The 12,451-nt window shown below is 59.5% G+C and overlaps 3 protein-coding genes and 1 non-coding gene across 5 annotated transcripts; 1 reads left to right on the top strand and 3 right to left on the bottom strand.

Annotated features, from left to right (window-relative positions):
- Positions 1–290: 290 nt before the first annotated feature.
- Positions 291–418, bottom strand: LOC113984559. Its single transcript, XR_003539543.1, has one exon. It is a non-coding gene; the product is annotated as a U11 spliceosomal RNA (small nuclear RNA).
- A 396-nt stretch (positions 419–814) lies between these two features.
- Positions 815–7,277, top strand: TAF12 (TATA-box binding protein associated factor 12). Of its 2 annotated transcripts, none has more exons than XM_027714632.2 (6): positions 815–883; positions 3,594–3,845; positions 4,969–5,046; positions 5,767–5,881; positions 6,049–6,137; positions 6,803–7,277. In XM_027714632.2, exons 2-6 carry the CDS (start codon positions 3,678–3,680, stop codon positions 6,836–6,838), a joined length of 486 nt encoding a protein of 161 aa, XP_027570433.1. In that variant the 5' UTR covers positions 815–883; positions 3,594–3,677; the 3' UTR covers positions 6,839–7,277. The 2 variants fall into 2 exon arrangements, with proteins under 2 accessions (XP_027570433.1, XP_039245911.1); XM_039389977.1 differs by lacking the exon at positions 815–883 and adding an exon at positions 1,428–2,024.
- Positions 7,278–8,557: 1,280 nt separating this feature from the next.
- On the bottom strand, positions 8,558–10,050 carry LOC113984554 (ras-related protein Rab-39B-like). Its single transcript, XM_027714635.2, has 2 exons — positions 9,832–10,050; positions 8,558–9,009 (listed from the first exon to the last, which is right to left on the bottom strand). The coding sequence occupies exons 1-2, from the start codon at positions 10,044–10,046 to the stop codon at positions 8,577–8,579; spliced, it is 648 nt and encodes a 215-aa protein (XP_027570436.2). The 5' UTR covers positions 10,047–10,050; the 3' UTR covers positions 8,558–8,576.
- A 427-nt stretch (positions 10,051–10,477) lies between these two features.
- Positions 10,478–12,028, bottom strand: LOC113984548 (ras-related protein Rab-42). Its single transcript, XM_027714624.2, has 2 exons — positions 11,769–12,028; positions 10,478–11,043 (listed from the first exon to the last, which is right to left on the bottom strand). Exons 1-2 carry the CDS (start codon positions 12,026–12,028, stop codon positions 10,626–10,628), a joined length of 678 nt encoding a protein of 225 aa, XP_027570425.1. The 3' UTR covers positions 10,478–10,625.
- Between the last annotated feature and the right edge of the window lie 423 nt (positions 12,029–12,451).

The following is a 12,451-nucleotide window of genomic DNA, read 5'->3' as shown; positions in this document are numbered from 1 at the left end:
GGGATGTCACAGGGACCATCCTGCCGGTCCGGGATCATCCCGCATACCCGGGATGTCGCAGCGACCGTCCCGCATCACCCACTGGTCCGTGGTGTCACAGGGACCGTCCCACATGTTCGTGATGCCACAACGATGGTCCGTCCCGTCAGTCCCGGTACCGCAGGCACCGCCCGATACCGAGGGGTGGCCGCGGCTCCGGAACTGGCCCACTGGGGCACTGCCGGAGCCAGCGCAGCGACCCAGCCCCCGTCCCTCTCCCCCACGCCTCTGCCGTTCCACAGTGCCGGTACCGGGGCGCCGGAACGGGCGGTTACCGGCGACCCCCCTCACAAAAATTGTGCTTCCGAAATCTCTTGATGTCGATTCCGCGGGGGCGGCGCGAGGCCCCCCCGTGCCACGCACGGCAGAAGCCCTTTTTAAGAGCTCCGCCCGCGCCCGCCCCGCACGGCAAAGCGCCGGAGCGCCGCTGAGGTCAGGGCGAGGCACGGGAACGACCGACTAAACAATGCGTGTACCTCTGCTCCGTCATCCTTTCTCCATACGTTTCTCCCTTTATTTTCGCCATTCGTGCTGCTTTTCGCCTAAAAAAAAGCGCCGTTTCCGCGCTGTTTGCGATGGCCGGCGCTATGCAAACCGCGCGGGGCATGCTGGGCGCGCCCCCCTTCCCCTGTGGCCGCTCGGAGTTGGAAAGGGGGGGGGCGCCTTTGGCGGGAGCGCCTCGGCGCGCGCACGGGCGGACGCGCTCCCGATTGGCGGAGGCGCGCGCGCGCAGGGGGCGGACGCGCCCCCGATTGGCGGAGGCGCGCCCGGAAGCGGAAGCGCTGCCCCGGTGTCGGCGGAGGGAGCGCGGCGGGGCCTCGGAGCGGCCGCGGGTCATGGGGAGGTACGGGGGGGACCCGGACGAGATTCACGGAGCCTCCGGGGGGCTCGACACGGCTGCAAGTGTGGGAGGAAGCCCCGGGGCGGGCGCGCTGCGCGGTGCCGGTGGCGTTCGGTGACCTTCGCGCTGCCCCCGCGGCGCCCGGCGCGCTCAGCACGGGGAGGGGGTTCGGTCCCATCCCCGTGGGGGTGTTGAGTGCTGAGTGCTGGGGGTGTTCAGCCTGGAGGAGGGAAGGCTCCAGGGAGAACTTAGAGCTCTTTCTAGTGCCTAAAGGGGCTCCAGGAGAGCTGGAGAGGGACTTGGGACAAGGGATGGAGGGACAGGACAAGGGGGAACGGCTTCCCACTGCCAGAGGGCAGGGTTAGATGGGATATTGGGGAGAAATTCTTCCCTGTGAAGGTGGTGAGGCCCTGGCACAGGTTGCCCAGAGAAGCTGTGGCTGCCCCATTGCTGGAAGTGTCCAAGGCCAGGTTGGATGGGGCTTGGAGCAACCTGGGCTAGTGGCAGGGGATGGAACTTGGGTAGTCTTTAACATCCCTTCCAGGCCAAACCATTCCATGATTCTGTGGTTGTATTTAGATGTGAAAATCATTGTGATTGATGGAAATGGGAGCCCCCTGAGCCCTCCAGGGAATGTGCTGTTAGGCATTAACATGGATTTTAGTTGCAGCTCTAACCCTGTGCTGCCCCAGAGCTGAACCAGTCCCAGTTGTCACTGCCCCCAAATCTCCTGCCCTGGAGGGACCTGCTGCTGTGGGGCCTGGGCTCACCTGCACGCCAGCGGGCACCAGGATACTCCCATTTCCTGGCAGAAGAAGGAGGAATTTGGCCATATATTTCTTCACGATCCCGTGGGATGCTCCTCCTCTGCAGCAGCCACTGTGTGATCTGTCAGAGGAACCTTTGCCCCTGTAGTGAGGACAACGTGTGAAACTGCTTCCTCTCAGCATCTGATAAAGGATGGGTGATACCAAAAAAATTATCTGGTGTTCCTGTAGGATTGGGAGTTGTGTGGAAGAGGAGGAGGCCAGAGTAGGTCCTGCTGGCTGGTGACACCCTGGGAAGGCTGTGGGCCATGGCCTCTGCACCCTCTGGGCCCACAGCAGTTGCTGATGTAATTAAAGATCTAGACACTCAGATAGCTGTAAGTAAAACGGGGCTGGCATGTGGGATTTGCCCTGGGAACCTGCTCATCCCGCGGGTTTTGTGTCCAGGGATCTTGGCAGCACATGGAGGGTGCGGTAAGATCCTGGAATAAACCAGCAAAACCATTTTGTGCTTCTTCCTGAGGGTTCTGGGGCTTTCTGCCCCAGGGTTTGGGTGCTCCCTGCCCTGCATGGTGGGCAGGAATTCCTGCTGGGTGGATTTGGGAAGTGAGGAGTGGGGTGAACAGCCTGAGACGAGCTCCAGCTAAAACCAAGACTGGAGGTCCCTCCTGGTCTTGTGCTGAGCTCCTCGGCCCCAAGTACAGCTGAGGGGGTTCAGGGTGTGAGTGCCGTGGTTTTCCATCGTTAATCCAGTTAAAACTGAGCTGGAGACTTGCTGAGGGCAGTGCAGGAGGCTGTCTGGGGTATAAATCCATGTCTGCAGGTGCATGAGTGTGCCTTGGAGTGAAGCACTAAAGCAGCTGCCTCTGAGTGTTCCTGTGTGCTTTCTGGTGTGGGTTTAACTAATCCAGACTAACCAGGCTTGCTCTGATGAGGGGGAAATGTCTGTTTGTGGCTCAGGGGGCAGACACTCTGTGTGAACGTCCTGTAAAGCTGGTTAAACAGACTCTTCTTTTGTAAGTTCAGCCTCAGCTGCTGTTTTCCACCCACCTCTGTCCCTTCCACAAGGGGTTTTGCCGTCAAACCATTCCCTGAACTCTCCTTCCCTGTGAGAGGCCCATCCCTGCTGCCTGTGGTGGTTGTGGCAGCGGGAGGTGCAGGGTTTGCATGAGTTTCCTGTCGTGGAGCAAAGTGAGGACAGAGCAAAACTTCACCCAGCCTGGGCTTTAGAGCCTCCCAGCCGTGGAACAGAGGAAGAGCCGGTCAGTCTGTGACCAAGAACCTGAGAAACTTCAGGCACCTGGAGGATCTGTGTAACCACAGCCCACTTCTGGTTCACCTTCAGGAGCTCCATAAATCCCAGTCCTTCTCCTGTGGCTGTTGGTTGCCCAGTGCAGGAGGAACGATGGGCAGGTGTGGGCACACACACACACACGTGTTCCTGCCCCTCTGAGCTCCCAGACTCTGCTCTCAGCACCCAAAATGGACCCGCTGTTGTCAGTCCCACGTGGAGGGGTCGCTGCAGGCCGGGCTGGCAGCCTGGTGCTGCCAAAAATGAGACTCCAGGGAGGCTGAGCCCTGCAGTGTGGGGATGAGGGATCCTGTGCTGCTGCACTTCAATCTGCTCTGTGTGGCCTGTTCCTCAAAGCTGGCTGTGGGAAGTGGGTTCAGGAAGGCCCTGAGCGGGGTGGGAGTGGGGGGGTTCAGCCCGAGGGGTGAGGGGGTGGGTGGGTCAGTGCTGCTGTCACTGGCCTGTGCTTCTGGGAAACTTCATTTTCCACACACCAGGGAAGGTTTTCTCGTCTACTTAAACATCACTTCTCCCTTCTTGCTGTGTCCAGAGACTCCTGATCTTCTATAAACCCCAGTTTTCTCAGGACAAAGACCTGTCCACCCCACTGAACTCCCTGTCTGCCTCTAACCCTGGCTCTCCTTTCCTTTCCCAGTTGATTGGTTTGGGTCCCCACAATCCCAAGAAGAAGCAGGACCTGGACAAGCTTTATGACCTAAAATCTAAAGCCCAGCAGATTATGAACCAGTTTGGCCCTTCTACCTTGATCAACCTCTCCAACTTCTCCTCCATCAAGCCAGAGCCAGCCAGCACCCCCCCCCAGAGCTCCATGGCCAACAGCACCACCGTGGCCAAGATGCCTGGAACACCCAGTGGAGGGGGCAGGCTCAGCCCTGAGAGCAACCAGGTAATTCCATCCCTGACTCCAGGACAACAGGGATGATGCTCAGTCCTGCCCCTGGCTCCTTTCTCCCTCCTTAAATCACCAGCAAATACTTTGTGTCTGGTAAAGTATCAGTTACTGAGTGAGCAGAACTTCTTCCTGGAGTTCTTCCAGCTGCTTCCAGGCCGGTGGAATGGATGCTGTGGGTTTTGCAGTCTCAGGAAAATGTATATTGGGGGGAAATTCTTTTTAAATGGGGTTTAGATGGGAGGAATTTGGGGGGAAATGGGTGGTGAGGCACAGGTTGCCCGGAGAAGCTGTGGCTGCCCCTGGATCCCTGGAAGTGTCCAAGGCCAGGTTGGACGGGGCTTGGAGCATCCTGGGCTAGTGGAAGGTGTCCCTGCCCATGGCAGGGGGTGGAATAAGGTGGGTTTAAGGTCCCTTCCAACCTTTGGAGGCTTTGATGTGCATGAAACAAGCTGCTGCCCTGGGATTGCTCCCTTATGGCTTCACTGGGGCTCTCAGGAATTGCACCAGACCCCCCCCAAACACAGGCACAGCAGCGAGGGAACCAGGAAAGGCGGGAATTTCCCACCTGTGCCTGGATCACCCGAGCAGGCTGACAACTTCCATCCAGATCTTTTAAGACTCAGCATCCTGTTGGTCAAGCCCAGTGTGGTTTTTGCTCCCTGCCACGTTTGGCTGCTGCCCTGGGATAACCCAGCACTCACCTATCTCTGTTTTCCATGAGAAGCACTAAAGCTGATAAGCACTAGAGCCATGGAAATACTTCCCTCGTGCCCTGAACACAGCTTTAGTCACTGATATGTTGCTTACACTTGCTCTCTTCCACTTAAAAGTTGTAGTTTTGCTTTTCCCCCCACCCTTGCCAGCAGCATTTTGGTGCCAGTTTGGTGCTGGAGGTATTTATCTTGGCTGCTGCATTCCCCTCTCTGCCCAGAGCAACCCCTGGTGCTCCAAAATGACTCCTTAACACCTGATATTCCTTATCCCTGCCATTCCTGAGGTGATAGACTGTGTCAACAGTGTGACTTGGGCCCTGGGAGCACGGGGGAGGGGGTGTTTGTGGCGGTGCTGCTGCTTTGCTGGAGCAGGGCAGTAAATCCTTCTTCTCCCACACCCTCAGGTTTTAACCAAGAAGAAATTGCAGGATCTGGTGCGTGAGGTGGATCCCAACGAGCAGCTGGATGAAGATGTGGAGGAGGTGGGTACCAACCCACGGCAGGGGCTGCAGAAAGAGCTAATCTGGGTATTTTCACAGACATTTCCACGATTCATTTGACACCTCTCTATTCTCCTGCAGCCTTCAGGCATCCCTGTCTTTCTGTGTCCCAGTGCCAAAATGGGTCTGTTGCAAAAAGCTGTGAAATACAGTCCTGGGGGAAATACAGTTTGGGGCACCACGATACAGAAAAGATACAAAAAACATAATAGAGGGACATAGAAGAGGGACACTGAGGTGGTGAAGGGTGAGGAAGGGCCATATGAGGAGTGGCTGAGGGCACTTGGTGTGCAGCTCAGTGGGGGCTGCAGCTCCTCCCAAGGGGCAGCTCCGAGCTCTGCTCTGGGGGAGCAGGGACAGCCCCCAGGGAACGGCTGGAGCTGTGTCAGGGCAGGCTCAGGGTGGATCTCAGGCAAAGGTTCTTCCCCCAGAGGCTGGTTGGGCACTGCCCAGGCTCCCCAGGGCAGTGGGCACAGCCCCAAGGCTGCCAGAGCTCCAGGAGGGTTTGGACAACGCTCTGAGGGACAGGGTGGGATTGTTGGGGTGTCTGTGCAGGGCCAGGGCTCGGATTCCATAATCCCTGTGGGTCTCTTCCAACTCGGAGCATTCCACGCTTCTAAATACCAGCTTCTGAGGGCTCGTTTTCATCCCTCTCACATGATTTGAGCTGACCAGGCTGGCTGTGGCCCTTGTTCCCCCCAGATGCTGCTGCAGATCGCCGATGACTTCATCGAGAGCGTGGTCACCGCCGCCTGCCAGCTCGCGCGGCACCGCAAGTCCAACACCCTGGAGGTCAAAGACGTCCAGTTGCACCTTGGTGAGTGAGTTTTACCTGTGTTTTTTCCCCTCAGCTGAGACCCAGGGGGCACTTCCAGAAGTCAGGCTGCGGTGTTGGGCTGGGTAAAGCATCGCTGCCCGTGGCAGGGGGTTGGAACTGGATGAGCTCTATGGTCCTTCCCAACCCAAAGCCTTCTGTGATTCCAGAGCGCCAGTGGAACATGTGGATCCCGGGCTTTGGTTCTGAAGAAATCAGGCCCTACAAAAAAGCCTGCACTACAGAAGCTCACAAACAGGTAAAGGAGCCCTCACAACGCTGGGAATCACGTGGCTGATACGGGGGAGGTGGTGGAATTGTGGCCTCCTCCAAGTGGTTTGGGCTTGAAATGACTCCCAGATCCTCCTGGCCTGTTAGTGCAGAGAGGGTTGAGGTTGCTGTGGCTCCTCTGCAGTGCTGACTGTGCCCTAAGAGCACAAGTCTGAGGGCCAGCCCAGCTTGGGAGGGTTAAAACCAGCTGGGAGCTGCACACAGGCACTTCTCAGCTGCCCCTGGCAGATTCGTCTCTGTCTTTGTGCAAAGGGACTGAAAACACCTTTAATTTTGCTTTAAACTGAATTAATCCATTGCTTTTGAAGTGCACAGTCAGAGCCAGGAAGGAGCTGGAGGGTTCCTGGGTGATGCTGCAGCTCCCACTGGGCACAGAGGGGGGGCCTTGAGGTGGGGTTTGATCCCACTGCCCCGGGGTGCCGAGTGGAGCAGCACAGACACTTCCTTCTCCTCTGGCTCCAGCCTGGGACCCCATTAGGATTCCAGCAGACCTGACAGACCTGTGTGGCAGCAGGTCAGGCAGCGTCCCCAGAGCATCTGGGATGCCTCTCTCCTGCACGGCTGCAGCTGGTTTGGGCAGTCATCTGCTCTGAGCTGCTCAGCTTCCCACGTTCTTCCCTTTCCTTGTTGCAGAGGATGGCACTGATCCGCAAAACCACCAAGAAATAGCCCCTGGGCAGAGCTGGGAGACGCCGCCAGTGCAGTTTGGGATATTTTGCCTCTCCACTGAAGCCTCCACGATGACACCCGTGGGATGTTTTTTTTTTTTTTTTTAGTGCTTTACAGAGAAGCATCTATTTTTTATTAATGGTGCAGCAATATCTTGACTCTACGAGGAGATCTGCCAAAAACACTCTCTGCCCCTTTCCTTGTTCCTCCTCAGAGCGCGACGTATCTCAAGGAGAGACTTTTATTTGTGACTTGAAAGTGGTTTCTCGTACAAGTGATTGATTACCCAAGGGACAGAGCGTTTGGTCGTGTGTGGGACAGTATTAGAAGCATCTGTAGAGGTTTTTGTTTCCTCCTTCCTGCTCCAGTACTTTGTAATGTCAGTGTTTATATAAATACTTGCGTTTGTTTTACATGAATAAAGAAATTATTAATCTAAGCTCCTGGCACAGGCTTGTGCTCTTCAGGCAGCACTGCAGAGGGGTGGCAGGGGTTGTGTCACTGGTGCTGTCCTGGTGGGAGTTCTCCTGGGGATTTAAAGGGAGCAGAATCATGGAATATCCTGAGCTGGAAGGGACTCACGAGGATCATCCATCCAACTCCTGGCCCTGCACAGACACCCCAACAATCCCACCCTGTCCCTCAGACTGGTGTCCAAACCCTCCTGGAGCTCTGGCAGCCTTGGGGCTGTGCCCACTGCCCTGGGGAGCCTGGGCAGTGCCCAACCAGCCTCTGGGGGAAGAACCTTTGCCTGAGATCCACCCTGAGCCTGCCCTGACACAGCTCCAGCCATTCCCTGGGGGCTGTCCCTGCTCCCCCAGAGCAGAGATCGGAGCTGCCCCTTGGGAGGAGCTGCAGTCCCCGCTGAGCTCTGCCCTCAGTCTGCTCTGCTCCAGGTTGAGCAACCCAAGTTCAGCTTCTCCTCCTGTGGCTTCCCCTCCAGCCCCTTCTAGACCAGAAGGATTTTTGCTTTGGACTCAGGCAGGTCCTGAGCCAGAGTGATAATCAGATATTACCTGAGTTACATAATAAATCTTTTATTTCTAATTATATTTGGGAAGATTTAAAGAATCTCGGGCTTTATGATTTGGGACTTGGTCAGTACAGGAGAGAGAAGAGGGGAATGGGGTGACACCCACCTCTGCTGGTGCCTTCCTGGGCATTCCACCCTTTCCAAGGGCAGCCTAAGCACTGCTGCTTGCCCAGAAAACACAGGCAGGCAGAGGGATGACCAGGGGTGTTTAATGCTCCCGTGCTGCTCCTTCCTGCTGCATCTCCATCCCCACTGAGGTGGGATCACTGTGTGATGGCCAAACCTGCACAGCCCCATGATTACAAAACAATTACCCAGCAGGCAGGGAGCACCGAGAGCTTCCTGCAGCTGAAGGAATGAGAGCTCCCCAGTCCCTGCAGCCACAACCCTGGAGCTCTCCTGTCCCTGCAGCCACAGTCCTGGGCACGTTGATCACTGGAATGTGCAGAGGACGAGCATGCCTCAGGGTCCTTGCAACGTTCATTTTATTTTATTGCTGCTTTATTTCCCTGTCCTTTCGAAACCCGCTCCATTAACCACCGAATCTCCCACACTGAGCCCTAAACTGTTAAAATTAAACCGTTTAACAACTCCTACAGTTAATTACAACGCTCGCAGAGAGCACTTTGCCACCCTGTCCTGGCAAGCTGATGTGCAGCAGGGGGCCCATCCCAGCACGTCCCAGCCCTCCTCGTGTCCCCAGCTCTAGCACGAGCACCTCTTCCTCTTCTCCTCCTTCTCCGACAGCCGAGCTTTGGGCGGCACGGGCAGGGGGACGCTGCTCTTCACCCCGTCCCAGGCCTCGCTGGCCGCCAACCTCCCCGTCTGCAGCGCCTGGTAGATGGCCGCCGTCAGCATCCGGAACGCCAGGGCCACGTTGGAGGCGTCCTTGGCCGAGGTCTCCACGTACTGGGCGCCCAGCGAGGCCGCCAACCTCTCGGCCTCCCTGCGGCCCACGCGGCGCTGCCCCGCCAGGTCGCTCTTGTGCCCCACCAGCAGGAAGACGATGCGGGAGGGCTGCACCGTGTCGGTCACGTCGCGGTGCCAGCGCCGCACGCTCTCGAAGGACGCGCGGTTGGTGAGGTCGAAGAGCAGCATCCCCCCGGCGGAGTTGCGGTAGTAGGAGCGAGTCACGGACCTTGGGGGGGGGGGGGTGGGATGGGAAAAGGGGGTGAGCGGCCCCCCAAGGTCGCCTGTGCCACCTGGGGCTGCATGTCCCCCGCCCAAAGCACAGGGAGAGGGTGGGGAATCGGCCCTTTGGCTGCGTCAGGGAGGGCTCCAAGGGCGACTCTGTCCCTGTTCAGCCACCGCAGCCACAGTCCCCGGGGCTCCCCCAGCCCTGTAGCCACGGTCCTGGAGCTCTCCTGTCCCTGCAGCCACAGTCCTGGAGCTCCCTCAGCCCTGCAGCCATGACCCAGTGCTCCCCCATTCCTGCAGACACGGTCCTGGAGCTCTCCTGTCCCTGTGGCCATGGTCCTAGAGCTACCTAGACCACCCCTGCAGCCGTGGTCCTGGAGTTTTCCCTCCCCTTCAGCCACAGTCCTGGAGCTCTCTCACCCCTGCAGCCACATCTCCTGAGTTCCCTTGTCCCCAGCAGCCACCCAGCCAGCAGTGGCAGCCCCACAGTGAGGTGTGAAGGCTCCTGGCATCTGAGCCGTAAACCACTTTGGAAAACCACTTTGCCCAGCTCCCAGTGGGCTCCCAACTTCTTCCCCAGCCCCTCTGCAGCTGTGGGACAGAGGAGTGCTTGGAGCAGGGCCCACCCCCCCTTTAGAGCTGAACCAAGTGCTCCTTTCCCTTGGCTTTGGCTGGTTCTTCACATATGGGGCTCCCCCACCAAAGGGACCAGTGGGAACACAGCCCCATCCAGGACCTCCCTGGGGTCGGGATCACATCATTCCACCCCAAATCCAGGGTGGGACACCCACCTCCCTCACCCCTCCCCACCCCACGGTCCCACCTGAACCTCTCCTGCCCGGCCGTGTCCCAGAACTGCAGCTTCACCCTCAGCCCCGGCTCCAGCTCCACGAACTGGACGTAGAAATCCACCCCCACCGTCTGGTTGACGGCGTCCAGGAAGGTGCCCTCGGTGTAGCGCCGCAGGAGGGAGGATTTCCCCACCGTGGAGTCCCCCAGCATGATCACCCGGAACTGGTACTGCCACCGCGGCTCCATCGGTGCCTCCACCGGTGCCGGGCCCCGCCGCCCCCACGCCGGGCGCGTGTCCGGGCAGGCAGGGAGCTCCTCCACCCAGGAGGCGTTCCCAGAGCCAGGGGTGCTGGTTTGGAACCCCTTCGTTCCCTTTATTTTGACTCCATCCAGCTGGATGTGGTTCCTGGTCCCATTTTCCCAGGGGTGGCCCCTTTGGAGCCCCTTCACTCCCTTTATTTTGGCTCCATCCAGCTGGAACCACTCGGGTGTTCCTGCTCCCATTTTCCCAGTGACAGGAGGCTCCCAAAAGTGACACAGACATGGGGGGGGTGTAACTCCACCAGACAACCCCCCCTCCAAATCAGAGCACCCCTCATGCCGTGGGTCGAGCGCTGTGTCCCTGCCCAGCATCCGGTTCTTGGCACAGCCTTTATTTAGTGTGGAAACCCCTCAGGTTTATTAAAACCACTCCTACAGCAGAGAATTATTTTTTCAGAGTCCCCAGATTAAGATTTGAAATAAACCCAAGCCTGGCTGAAGAGAGAAAGACATCCCCTTGGGTGGAGGGTCCCGGGTGGAGGGTCCCGTGTCCCCCCGTCCCCATCAGCACTGGCAGCGCTCCGGGGGCTCCCCCCGTGCCAGGGGCTGGCGGCGGCTCTGGCTGGGGATGAGCCTGATGCCATCACAGCCCTGGTGAGGAGCGAGGACCCCCTGTCCCAGGGCCTCCTGGATGCCCCCTGCCAACATCTGGAAGGCCAAGTCCACGTTGAGGTTGGTGCGTGCCGAGGTCTCCACGAAGGCCATGCCCAGGCTGGCGGCGAGGTGCCCGGCCTCCTCTGCTGACACGGCTCTCTCGGCCTCCAGGTCACACTTGTGCCCCACCAGGACGAAGGCGGGGGGGTCCCCACCCCCCGCGGCCTCGCGGTGCCACTCGGGGACGCGCTCGAAGGACGCGCGGTTGGTGAGGTCGAACACCAGCAGCACCCCCGCCGCGCTCCGGTAGAAGGACCTGGTGATGGACCTGGGCACACCCAGGGGGCGTTTCCAGGGGCGCTGGGGCAGCCCCCGCGTTGACATACCTGGGATGGGGCTGAGGGGCTTTTTGGGTGCCGGTCGGGACTTGAGGAGTGGAAAAGGAGACCTGCCAGGGCCTTTACATCCTACCCTTCTGTTCAGCATCCCCCTTCCCAGTCCAGACACTGGCGTGTTTTTCAGGGGCCCTGGGGTCCCTCCATCCCCCCCAACAGCCTGGAGCGCAGTGGGGAGGGGGCAGCACCCCCAGGCAAAGCATTGGACAGAAACAGGGCACCCCCGGACCAACTCTGGGGCCCCAAAAAGGCTCCCATGGACGGGGAGAGTGTGGAACCCCCGGTCCAGCGCGGCACCGGCTCTCCAGCCCTTTGTGTCCCGTTTGAGCCTCTTCCACACTCCCAAGAGCTCCTGACGCAATCAGGAGAGAAACCATCCATCCCCAGCCCACCAGCAGCCCAGGAGCAGCAGCCCAGGAGCAGCAGCCCAGGACTCTCCCCAAGCCCCGCTCCCTTGGCTGTCTCCCAAAAGCCAGCTCTGGAGTCACTACAAGCTCAGCACAAGGTTTCACTGTCCCTTAAAGCGTCGCTGTCCCAGCGAGGCATCGCTGCCTGTCCCTGCACGCCCGCCGGGGATTTACACCCAGCCCAGGGTGGGGGGGACGCTCCGCTGGGTCTGGGGTCCCGCATGGGAGCTGTGTCCCCGTCCCCAGCTCACCTGAAGCGCTCCTGGCCGGCCGTGTCCCAGAGCTGCAGCTTGGCCCTGCCCGCGGGCGGCACCGGGACGGTCCGGCTGTAGAACTCGACGCCCACGGTGGGGCCGGGGGTGGCCGCACCCCCGGGACCCCCCCCCGGCCCCTCGGCGAAGCAGCGCAGCAGCGAGGACTTGCCCACGGCCGCGTCCCCCAGCACGATAACGCGGAACTGGAAGTGTCCCCCGGGGTCGGGGTCCTGCGGAGAATCTGTCACTGTCCCCATGACCGGCTGGATCCTGACTGCTGTGCTGGCGGTGACACGGGCCGGTCTCCACCCTTGTCCCCACCCCACCTGGGGACAGGGACGGCTCTGGCCCCGCAGTCACCCGGGCAGACAAACAAACCGTCCCCGGGAGGAGGGAGAAGCTTCTCCGTCCTCATCCTCCTGCCCCCGGGGTGTTGTTTGCCGTTGTCACGTGCCAGGTCTGTCCTGCTGCCCGGCTTTGGTGACAAAGGGACAGCGAGGCTGTGAGTGCACAGACACACTGTTTGTCCCCCCCCCCCCCCGAGATCCTGGGAGAGCTGGGAGGGACAGGTTCCACAGGGAAGGGGCTCCAGAGTCCCCGCCGGGAAAAGGGATCAGAGGCACTGGACAAAGGTGCTCTTGCCAAACAGCCAGGTCACCCCAGGGGATTTTGCCATGGCC

This window comes from Pipra filicauda, unplaced genomic scaffold, assembly GCF_003945595.2.
Source record: "Pipra filicauda isolate LSUMZ 115617 unplaced genomic scaffold, ASM394559v2 scaffold78_size3787270_pilon, whole genome shotgun sequence".
NCBI lineage: Eukaryota > Metazoa > Chordata > Aves > Passeriformes > Pipridae > Pipra > Pipra filicauda.
Note: the sequence above shows the minus strand (reverse complement) of the source record. Positions and strands in the feature narration are given on the sequence as shown.